We start from the raw sequence: 12,462 nt of genomic DNA on the forward strand, positions 1-12,462 counted from the left end.
CCTGACCCTGCAGCGGGCAGCCTGCATCTGCCCCTGCCCTCCCACAGGCTCTGGCTGTGCTGCCGGGGCAGGGGGGTGGGAAATCATTTTAGCCCGCCCCCAGCAAAAATAAAAGTTGGAGCCTATGCAAAGCTAGATGTCCAGATTGGAGCAGTCCTGGACATATGCAAAATCACAGAGAAGTTGGTCTGGGATCCAGAGGTCATTTAGTCCAACCCCCTACCAGTCCTTTGGTAGTTCTAGCCTTTAGAGGACATAGAAGCAAATCCACTTCACTCTTGAAGTTGATGAGGGGCCTTTCTGAAGAAGGAGGGGTATGATGTGAACACGTATGGAGCCCTGATTAGTGCAGGCTGTCTGTGCAATAGCATTCAGAGGAAAAAGGAGGTGTTAGCATGGGCTAGGTGAAGAACACAGGCTGAATTTCTGCCCAGATCCTTGTAGCCACCCTATCACAGCTGCATAAGCAGAGCCAGCTGTAGAGATGGATGGCGGGGCAACCGCCCAAGATGCCGTGGACAGGGGACGCCATATACACATGCACGCATGCATGCACGCATGCACTTGCCCTGCCTTGCCCAGTTGCTTATGCCAGGCAGGAGCTGTCGTAGGACTTCAGTGCCAACTAGACCTGGGGGCTGAGCAGTGGAGTCTATTCCCCTGGCCACACCCAGAGCAGATTGGAGCTGACCAGACACATATAAAGCACCCAGGTGGTGGTTGCAGGCACTGCCAGAAAGCATGACAGTCTGGGAGGAAGGTACCAAGGATTGGGCTAAAGATAAGGTAGCTTTGCCCAGTGAGAAGGTAGAAGGGTTGGGCAGCCCTGACTTGTGCATCAAGGGCTTTGCCATCACCAACCTGCTAGGGCTGGAGGCCAAGCTGCAGCCCCCTTGGCTACTGCCACCACTGCCGAGGGTGGGCGGCACTGAGTGGCAGTGCTCTGCTGCCAGGGCTGGGCTTCCCATGCAGGCAGTCCTGCCTGATGCCTGCCCTTCCTGCCACTCCGTGCCAAGCCCCTGCCACCCAGCACCAGGCCAGCATCTCAGAAGACACACACAGCCTTGTGACAGCCCATGGGATCCCCTGCCATCCGTAACTACTGGGGCAGATGTGACCCTCATGCACACACACATGTCCCCATACATATCCACACCCCGCAACACATACACACACACACCCACCCCACACATGCATCCAGACACCCACCCCCCTCATACACCCCCTCATTCCCCCCCATACACACACCCCGCACACACAGTGCCGGTGACTTAGGGGAGGGTGCCGGGGGGGCACTGTGGCGGGGGCCCCAAAACAAGTTTGCCCAGGGTGGCATTTTCTCTAAGGCCGCTCTGTACATAAATACCCTGCAGAGGCTGCTTCCTGTACCTAACATCTGCTTAGCTTGGCTGCTTCTGGGGTGTCCTAAGCAGAAGATATATTTTGCTGTGCAACTGGGATTGTTAAGACTTTGGCCCTGGCACCTTGAAGGAATAAGATTTTGATTTTCTACATTTGGTGTACTCATGATTTCTGCTCACTTCAGTGAGGTGTTCATTACCACGCAGCATCAGACCCCAAGCCTTTAGGCAACAGCACAACTCCACAGCATAAAGTTCAGATGAATTCCACACCCTAGACAGTGGGACAAGCTAGGGGCTATGTAAGCAGGGAGGATCCAGAACCAGGGCTAAATCCCTATGTATTATTTACATTTTTGGCTTCTAAGTACAGTACAAGGGTAACCAAGAGGCAGGAGGAAGTGCATCGCAGAATCTCTCTTAACATCACTCATTATATGTCTATATATATATAGTTCCAGGAAGACTCATCTGGATGCAGCCTCTGGGTTTCAGCAAAGTTCCTACTTTTTAACTCAATTTTCCAGCTGGGTTGATAAGAAAATCAAGTGACTTTGCTGAAGGTCACACAGTGAGTTAGTGGCTCAGCTGTGACAGAAACCCAGGAGGCTTCTGGATGCTCCTAGTCCTTTTTCTTTAAGCTCTAACCCAGCTTGTTTTCTTTCTGCCACAAATTGCCTGTGATCACAGCACACTCCACCACTATGTTGGATTATGGTGGTGTGTCATGTGTTGGCATGTAACTTGCATAAGTTTGTCACAGCAAGTTGCAGAGAAACTTTTTCCACCGTTTTATACATACATACATACATATATATGAACGCAGAGTATTTAGATGATTCCTTACCAACAGTTCTGTAGTGTGCCACTGCCTTAGCAGTACATGATAAAAATCAGCCACTGAAAGAATAAAAAACAAACAAAAAGGATTTAAATAGTTATAGTAAATTTAATCAGCCAACATCACTTATCACTTAAAAACTGGACCACAGCCATTTTCATTCTAAAATAAATCACCTAACACACTGTACCTTACCATAGTCTCTGAACCTACAAGTAAAGAATGATGTATGTTTGTTTTGGGGTTGTTTTTGTATTTTCTATATATTCTGTATATTTTCTGTATGCTGTGGGGCATGGATAGGCTTGACAGGGGATGTGGACTCCTCTCTGTTTCCTGTAGTAAAGTTACACAAAAAGATTTTCCAAATGGGAAGTAATTCTGATAGTTCCATTGAGGCTGTTGTAGGGGAGGTGGTCTGTATCACCACGAGGGAATGAAAGAATAGTGTGACAAGATCGTATTTTGGACAACTCATATCGTGGACAACATGGTAGAGGCTGAGACCCTCTGCTGAGACATGTGTCTTAGCTGTGCATAGTGTGCAATGTTGATATAATAAAACAAAAGTCATGCTACAAGCTACACGCAATAGTTCAAACAGGAATTGGGCACTATCTTTGAGGAAAAAAACATACAGAATTCTTCACTTGTAGCCCCAAAGACTATGGTAAGGTGCAGTGTGTTAGGTGATTTATTTTTTAATTTAAAGATCAGGTGATAAGATTGGTACAGCCTCCTTGAACTATCTATCCCTCAGGCTGTTTAAAATCTATCTTCTTTTCCCTTCTTCAAACCCAGGCATGTCACTAATCCTAAACTAATAGTTCTGATAGCTGGACATTTAGGGCTTTACTGTAGGCTTTCAGTGGGGTGCAGTTTTGCCATTGACTCCAGGTTGGTTAGGTAAGGGTTTCACCCTTATTGTACAGTTACTCTCTCTAAGAAAATGTAACCACAATCTTTATGCTATTCTTTTCCATGTTACCTTGGAGAAAACAGGCACTAATAAAGATTTAATTTTAGATCATGGGAAGAAAAGAATTTGTGGCAAAAGACAGCAAAGAGCACAATGAACATGAGCACTTCTCACCTGTGTTTCATTGAAATAAATTCTTCCATCCTCAGTTAAGTTATAAAATACCTCTAGAGAGAACAAAGAAAGCTTTAGACTGTTAGGAGGAGCTTAAAACACGTGAAAGCAAAGCTGTTGCAATTCTGAAATGGAATCGAACCAGTTTCATCCACTCCACTTTTTTGTTCCCCATGCTCATTGATGCCTGAAGACTTCCAGAGACACAGGAAACCTATGAAAAGTCTTTCACTACAAAGCGAATTTTTTCTTCCTCACATTCATTTACTGGCAGCTAGTGATCACTGTATGACCTGAAATGTCACTTGCATGCTGTCATTAATAAGCCCTGGAAGTTTATCCTGAGGAGAGCAATTGTGAAACGCTGTTCTCATTTATCTAGCTGTTGAAATTAGAACTGGCTGAAAACTTTCTGACGAAAAACTTTTCTGTGAGAAAATCCTGATTCATCTAAATGTTTCATGTCCTGGGAGTGTTTCCATTTCAGAAAAATTTCAACTAGGGGAAAAAAAATCAAACTACATTGATAAGGTCAAAATGGAAGATTTTGATTTTATTTTTCTCTCTGGAACTTGTTATAAGCAAATGTAAAACTAGGGACCTCAAATCAGAATGGAACACTTCAGTCATGAACTATATTTTGTTTTACAGGAAGCTTCAAAACTTGGTCTAAGCAAATCACAGAATCATAGAAAGTTAGGGCTGGGAGGGACCTCAGGAGGTCTAGGCCAGGATCATCCCAGCCAAGGCTTTGTCTAGCTGAGTCTTAAAAACCTCCAAGGATGGAGGCTGCACAACTTTTCTGGGTAACCTGTTCCAGTGCTTTACTGCTCTCCTAGTGAGAGTTTTTCCTCATTTCTAACCTAAACTTCTCTTGCTGCAACTTGAGACCATTGCTCCTCTGTCACCTGCCACCACTGAGAACAGTCTAGGTCCATCCTCTTTGGAGACAAAGATACATTTTATCCAGTTCTCATCAGATCTAATGTAAACATTTTTTTTTTTTTAAATCTCAGAGCTCAAGCCTCATTGGAAGATCCAAGGTTAGGGAACAAGTTTACAGCCTGTAAATCATCCCTCCAGTCCAGTTCAGCACTAGGGAGGCCTCACTTGTGCCCTTTTAAAGCAGTACATTTCAAGAAACACGAACAAATTAGAAAGAGCCCAGAGGAGGGCAACAAAAATGAACAGGGTTCTAGCAAACATGACACAGGACGAGGTAGAGGAATCAGGACCATTTTGCTTTGAGAAGAGAAGACTGAGAGAGGCTTTGTTAAGTCTTCAGATACAAATAGGGTTGTTATAAAGAGGAGGGTGACCACTTGTTCTGTGTCCACTGGGATTAGAACAAGAAATAATGGATTTAAATTGCAACAAGTAAAATTTTAGAAAGTTCTTCCTAATTTCATAATCCAGCGCTGTGCAACTTCTGAGGACCACAGGCCACCATGGTTGCAAGACTAAGAGTGCATGCTATGTGGGCAAGCAAAGCCCCCCATACCACATGCCCCTTGCCACACCACATGAGCAGTGCAAACCCCCTTCATGATGCACTGTGCAGGCAGCATAAGCTCCCCCTTTAACATTGGGCAGGTGGCGGGATCTCTGGGCTTACTCCTTGCCCCAGAGACCCTGACTACCACAACAGCAGGAGCAAGGGGAGGAGTAGCAGTTGGGAAGAATCCTGCAGGCCATGCATTCACCTCTTGTGGCCCAGATGGAGCTTGCAGACCACCAGTTGAACAGCCCTGATACATCCTAATACTAGGATGCTTTATCACAAGAACATATTTGGCATACAACATTTGTGGAATCTCTGTTATTGAGACCCTGTATTGGTTCAGAGCTACCTAATAGGAACTGTCTGTACTAATGAACCCTGAGCTAAAGAAAGTTATATAGAAAGATCAGAGAGGCCTGCATAAGCGGTATTACACTGCCTTTTCCATGTGGCTGGGTAGCAGTCCCCCGTAAGCAGCTTCCCTGATATGGTTGTATTTAGGAGTAAGCCTCTTCCTCTTCACATGAAGCAGCAATGCTACCTGATTCTGGAGAGAAATAATACATTGCAGTGCTTCTCTACTTCCATTTAAAATTTGATCAGCAAAGTGGAAGCTGGTTTTGGTTTAGGTTTCATTGCTCGTTATCTGAAGAATAATGATTTAATGGGGCAAATTTTATCTTCTCTTCTTTATTCACATACTCATAAAATTGGACTGTCTTTTATACTTCTTTGGCAGTTATCGTCTCCTGAAAAAAATTCTTATTCACAGTAATTTGAAGTGTTTGAAAAAAAGAATGTATGATACATTAAACTTTGTGTAAAATGATAATTGAAAGACTGGAGTGCATTTTAGGTATTCATTATGGACAGCAATGAAACTTTTAGTGATTCCTTTCAAAATGGATTTTAAGGAGTTGTCTTTATATTGGCACTTACTATGCAAGAGGTTTTTTATTAAACCATTTTTATTAGAAAAAGACACAAAACTGGATATTTCTCTTGCTGTAAGAATCCAGCTATGAAATGAAGAAGATATAAATCATCCTGGAAAGGCAGGGCTTTTAAGGGTTCTGTTTCTTAATGAGAAAAAGCATTAAAATGGGAGAGTCTCAAACGATGTGCTGACTGTGTCACTCTTCTCTGATAAGCCCAAGAGCATCAAATTGACAAAGGGGACCTTTAGTCATAGATGGCTTGATGTGTGTGGGTGGTGGGGGGGTGCATTCCCATATGCACTCACTTTGGCTTTGCAGTGCGTGGACAGTGATCTCTCTGAACACACTAGCTCATTAGCATTGCTGCCAGAGGATATGCTGGCACAGCTTGGGAACCCAGGAGATGAATGCTACTGGTACTATTTGCTCCTATCCCTTGCCTAACCCCAAATTCAGTTGCAGGGGAAAATGGAGAAGACAAGTGGCTGTACCACCCACAATCCCCCTAGATCTATTCCTGCCTTCAGCTCTGCAACAGCCCTGTCAGTCTCTATTCCATGCTGCCAGGATATTGAGTGTAGAAATAATTATCACTGAGATCACTGGAAACTACCTGGGCAGAACAGCGCTCTGGTACTTGCCATTCAGCCTTCTGTGATTGGTACTCAAGCTCTGCCTCCTAAGCACTACAATAAGCCTCTTCTATGGCACAAAGGTGCCCTGTTTCCTCCTTCCTCTCACATAGTTGATGTGGTCCTCCCCAAAATACAGCTTGGTCTTCTCCAAACCCATCACTCCAAATATAGTTCTATTGCAGGCCAGAAGGCAAAAGGTTGATTGGAACATAAATGCTAACCAATACAGTCCTTAGTCCAACTAATACAGGCAAACTTAAGACCCAGTTTATTTAAAGGGTCCCCTCCCTGGAAGCCTGTAGAACCAGGCCTATGTGATTCCAACAATGGAAAGTTAGGGTCCGAATTAGAGAATAGGCAAGGTTTTGGGCTCTCTTTCTAGTTGGGGTTAGGACCCCTGGAGCTACGATTATGGCATAGGTATGTAGGGTGATCCAGGCTCATGGTAAGCAGAGTGGATCCTAGGCCTCCTACCCCAAGTTACAGGGGGGAGTGTTCCCAGCAGTGGTCAGGCTTGGGGCTGGAAAGTTTCCTTTGCTACAGAGGGCACTGTAACAGTACCACAGTTAGGTATCTTGTGGCTAGGTTTAGCAATAGAGCTTGGGGGCTCTCCAAGGTAGCTGTTGTGCTCAGATTCTGGTTCTCAGCCTGGGCCTGGGCCTGGGTATGGGGCACTTGGAGCAGCCCAGGCTAGGGTAAGAATTAGAATTAAGGTTAGGGAATGGGCAAGGCTTTGAGCTGTCTTTTAGGTTGGAAGTGGTAGGACTTTTGACATAGTTAGGTCACAGACTCATGGTAAATGGGGTGGATCACGGGCTTCCCCCCCTCCCAGCTCAGATTGGGATGGGAGGGCTCATGGCAGCAGCACAATAAACTGCATGCAACATCCTTTATACCACAGGTCCAAATCTTGATGGGGTCACACACCAAATGGATTTGGATGCTCCAGGACATGACAGAGCCAGAGCAGCCAGTAAATGTGTTGTAATAGTGTACCTCATGGTCAGTATTAGCTGATGGAGCCACTCGTAGGAAAAGCAAATATCTTGCAAAGCCTCAAAGGGAAGGTGCCCATAGTGATCCCAACCAATTGATTTCTTCCACTGCTGAACTGCTTATTTATGGGATAACTACCTCAACACATGAGACCATTGGGTGGGAATCTGTCCCTGGGTCAGATTAATTGATTCAGTTGCCCAGAACCTCAAGTCCAGCCCCTGCATTATGGCAGGTTCACTCTTTGTCAGGGATACCCCTCACTTTATTTAGACTCAAGGCACTCTTTGTTACACCCCAGGTACCCTAAAAAATACTAGCTCTTAGCTTTCCGGGTAGGGGTTTGACTTACTTGCCATTGTTTCAAGCCGGATCATGCAACACACAAAATCAGGGAAGTTGATTTTCCGGGAGGAGTTGCCATATCTCAGAGCCATGAGGTGGAGGAGCTGCTCAGTAGCAGCGACGTCTACAAAAAGAAGTGGAGAAGACAGTGAAAATGGTGGCCACTGGACATCCCAGGGTCCAGCCATTCTCTACAAGTGGTATTAGATAGGTCCTTCCCATTCCCATATCTGGAGATCACCGCAGCCTTGTATTTAGGAGCAAGAACTGGAGTGGATTGATTTGAATCAAAGTGACATAAATAGCCAATTTTTATCATGGTTTAAATCAGCAAGCAAGAAGCCTTGATTTTAATCATCAACTTTAATCTTCTTTTTCATTTGTACTTTTTTATTTTCATGAAGAAGAAGGAGGATAGATTGATTCTCACTGGTTGGTAGGCATTAAAATATGTTCACAAATATAGAATTTACAATAAATCTGTCACCTTTTTTCCTAACCAAGAGTGCTGTATCCATGTACATTTACTCAAGCAGTTATATAGCTGAACACACTTATTTGATTCTTAATTTGTATGTCTTCTATAATGTTAGAGAATAGAGAATGGTGCATTTCTATTTTTTACTGGACAATTAATTTTTATTCAATAGCTGTCAAGCTCTGTTTGGATGAAAACTGGAATTTAATTAAAAATGTGTCAAATAGCAATCTTAAATTGCATTTCCATTAGTTAAAGCTAACTTAAATAGGCTGGATACATTAAAACAATTAGTTTTTAGGTAAACATGGTTAACATTTTAAATTGCTTTATTAAAAGTAGTATCTGTGCAGAGGAACTGAAAGCAGCGTTCTGGTCTATGGTCTCCATGTCCTTCAAGGCTTTAGCATTAGTAGATCTTGCCCTGTCAAACCTAATTTTAGTCATAGAATGGAAGAGGAAAGCACACTTTCCTGCTTTTTCAACTCCCAATGGGTTTATCAACTTAAATGAACTGGTCATCTACCTGAACCAGTTGAATAAGCAGAAAAGAAGAAAATACTCTGCATCTGCTGCAGCAGCCACTGCTGTCAGAAGCTGGTTTAGTATAAATCCCCCACCTCCACGCCTCCCCCAGAAACAATCCTTACCACCATCAGCCCTGGTTTTAGTGCTTAGTCAGTGACTCCTAGGAGTTCAGTGGTTTGATTTTTCTGTATCAGCAAAAATATACTGCTTAATATTTTATTGCAATAGCATGTAACAAGTTTATACTAGCACATTTTAAGTAAATTTATACTAAAAGGAAATGTCATAGCTTGCCTTCATGTTAAATAAACACAAAAATATTTTCCTCTTATGTAACCTAGTTGCATGGGGAGCTTTTTAATCCACTCTGGCAAGAATCATCTCATCTCTTTTGTTAATCCTTTTCAGGCAGTGAAGCATGCTGGATGAAGCGCTTTGAAACAGAAGGTCTGCCTACTATCCAGATAGCCTGGACTCAAGGAGGTATGTTGGAATCTTTCCTCAAGACAACATCGAAGGATCCCATAGTCACATCTGTAACTAAACAAGTGGTCGGGAGTTTGGTGTGGTCAGTTCAGGGGCTTGTAGCTCATTTGCCCTGCTATCCATTTCTGTCAGGCTCTCCTTGTTCCCAATGTGAAAAGAATCTTTAAAAGCTTCTGACTCCAAGGACATGTTCCAGTATATCTACTTCTGGCCTTATGTATAGCTTTCTTCTACTCTTTACCCCTTCCTCTTTCTCCCCTTTCATGGTCAAATCACCTTGGCTGGTTTTACTTAAGCTTTAAGAGGGCAGCTTTTTAATTGCTGGATGTGAAGCTATTGTAATGTGATGTGTAGCTTTCCAATCATTTTGATGCTTATAGCTAGCTCTTAAATGTGTGTATATATATATGTAAAGAGAGAAAGAGAGGGAGAGAGAGAGAGAGAGAGAGATCTTCACCTGGTGCCAGGCAGCATTGCAGTCAGTGAAGCAAGGTTGATTCGTATCAGTGAAGGACCCAGACCATTATTATTATCTTTTAACCATTAATGCCCTAATTTAAAGTAAGCATATACCTAGCTGTATACACGTAGCCTTCAAACACTTCGACACATGCTGAACCCTCTCCCGTATTTAGCAACAGGGGTTGCTACCTGGATATACCGGGGCTGCTTGCAGGCTTAAGGAGGCCCTGTAGATCTGATTGCTGCCACCTTTACAAAAACTTAAGGGAGGCACTTCCCTCAGGCCTACAAGAGTTTGGCCTGTGCTGCACAGTAGAGGAAGAAGCAAGGTGCTGTTTGTACTCTTCCCTTAAAAACTTCTTATAGGGGAAAATGTGTTGAATTTGCCAATTACGTTTATTCCCCTTTCTATCCATTCTGTATCTGTACTGTTTGGGCTGCAAGGACTGCACCACATGCAATTCTCCTCCATATTTTACACTCTAGTGCCTTTATTATGATATCATTCTTGCTGCTTCCTTTACTATTTGACATATTAGTGATATGTTCCAGATAAAAGACCCTATAGCCTTTTGCCCATAGCCCCTTAGGGAATTTTCGTCTCTAGAGGCCATGTTTTACCTTCCTTATCTTCCTTCTGAAAAAAAAATCCACTAGTTTTGTGACCTTCATTGATTACGTTTTCTACAAAGTTCCCCATGGGGTAAAAGGAAATTAAAAGAGGGTAGTGCAGCTGAAATAGCTATTTAACTATATGGAAATACCGCTAATGCAGTGTTATAGGAGAGTAGTTTCCTGTGTGATGTACAAAGTCCTCAGTAAGAGGATTCAGCTAGAAGAATTCAGCCACATGACAGAAACCGGTGTGCTTGCTTAAAATCTGAAGATAAGTCTAGCCAACAGAGGTCAGTGCAAACTAACTAAAAGGTCTATCAATGTAGCTTTCTCCTAAAGAATGATTCAGAGCCCAGGAGAGATCAAATGAATGAACTAACATAGGTTACTTGCTCCTTTCCCCCTTGCCATGTATTTTAGCCTAACCTAGAGAGGCCACTTCTTTGTGAGTCAAAGGATAATTTAGTCTCCAGGCCTACTTCGCTCCTTGGTCTCTTTGATCCTTGGCCTTCCTGCCCCAGGGCAGATGTCCATCACCAGCAGTCAGTTCAACAATGCTTCATTCGACTCTAGTACAGCAGAGCTAGCAGCTGGGGAAAGAGCTTCCTTGTGAAATTATCTTTTTGGTTTGGTTAGACAGAGATGTGGATGCTGGTCATTATGTTCTTTTTCTATACAGATCTCAAACCTATACCAAAACCAGAATGAAAGTACTACATCTGACTAACAAGAGCTTCCAGACAATTCCCACCACCCTCCTCCTACTTTTCATTTCTTTCTCCCTTCTCTCCTAACCCCTCTCCCCCCATCCCAGCTTCATCCTTCCCATATTTTGGGTGTCAACAGACTGGGAAAAGTTTCATACAGTTAAACCTACCTACTGCCTGCACTGCATTCCTCAAGTCTGAAGCATCAAGGAGTCCCAAAAGGCTTCGAGCTTCTCTCTTGAAGAAGTCCTGGGAAAACATTGTAAAACGGTGTTTGGTTTGTTTGTAATTTAATCTAATGACAACTCCCCAATTATTTGCTATGAACTATCATGCTATCTGACTGTCACTTTGCTGAACGGACTTGATGGAAACTCAGTGCAGTGTCATACTGGACGAACAGCAGTGGAAAAGACCTATGTCCAGAAAAAACAGCTGGGATATCCTTGCTCCCAACACTTGTGGAGCTCCCTTGGCCTTCATAGGCATGCAGTTGGCGGAGCCTTCTCCTATTCCAGCTTGTTAAGTGATAGTGGCCTGATCTGATGGACAGAGATGAGGTGAGATGTAACTGGAAAAAAGGCAAGCAGTGATTAGCAGTGGGACAGCCAAACTAATTAAGGCATTTTAGTGGGACTACTGCATGAGCAGTTCTGAGTATTCACATAGGTGTGACCCTTTCATTTATATCTCCTCTGCCAAAAAAAGCAGCCCATTAATAATGACTCAACTGAAAAAGCAGTTACTGAATTCAAGTATTGCTGTGTCATTGGGTGGGGTAACATTTCCCAGGACACATCATTATTCTAAGGCAGTAGTTTTCAACCTGTGGTCTGTGGAAGTGGTTTTTAACCTCTGGTCCACAGACCCCTTGACTATGTCTGAGTCTGTGAAAGATGACTATGATCAGTCAGAAGTATGTGAATACCCACAGTTACAATTCAAAGGGGTCTGCACGGCTCGACCTGGTACTGGCTACTGGGGATGACCTAGTCGGCGACCTAGTGATCGATGGGAAGCTGGGTGACAGCGACCACGAGCTGATCACCTTCACCATCCGCCGAAAAGCTGGCAAGTCGGTCAGCAACACGCAAGTCCTTGATTTCAGGAAAGCCGACTTGGACAAGCTCAGGAGGCTTGTCAGTGAGGCCCTAAGGGACCGTGACCACAGGGAGAAGGGAGTTCAAGAGGAGTGGTTGCTCCTCAAGGGAGCGATCCTCAATGCACAAACTAAGTCTATTCCATCTCGGAGGAAAGGCAGCAAGAGGGCACAGCAGCCCCACTGGCTCTCCAGGGACCTAGCAGATCTCCTGAGGCTAAAAAGAAAGGCCTACAAAGGGTGGAGGATGGGAGTCACCTCCAAGGAGGATTATTCTGCACTGGTCCGGTCCTGTAGGGAGCAGACCAGGAAAGCCAAGGCTGCAACTGAACTCCAACTAGCTTTGAGCATCAAGGACAATAAAAAGTCCTTTTTCA

The 12,462-nt window shown here is 43.9% G+C and overlaps 1 protein-coding gene across 1 annotated transcript in view; it reads right to left on the reverse strand.

Annotated features, from left to right (window-relative positions):
- The window catches only part of LOC102373445 (calpain-13-like), a 163,173-nt gene that overhangs the window by 92,766 nt on the left and 57,945 nt on the right, over window positions 1-12,462 (reverse strand). The window contains exons 19-21 of the mRNA XM_025216044.1: window positions 11,157-11,235; window positions 7,718-7,834; window positions 2,209-2,261 (exon numbers count right to left, since the gene is read on the reverse strand). Of these exons, the coding sequence (XP_025071829.1) occupies window positions 2,209-2,261; window positions 7,718-7,834; window positions 11,157-11,235 (249 nt within the window). The remainder of the gene's footprint in view (window positions 1-2,208; window positions 2,262-7,717; window positions 7,835-11,156; window positions 11,236-12,462) is intronic.

This window comes from Alligator sinensis, unplaced genomic scaffold (assembly GCF_000455745.1).
Source record: "Alligator sinensis unplaced genomic scaffold, ASM45574v1 scaffold138_1, whole genome shotgun sequence".
Classification (NCBI taxonomy): domain Eukaryota; kingdom Metazoa; phylum Chordata; order Crocodylia; family Alligatoridae; genus Alligator; species Alligator sinensis.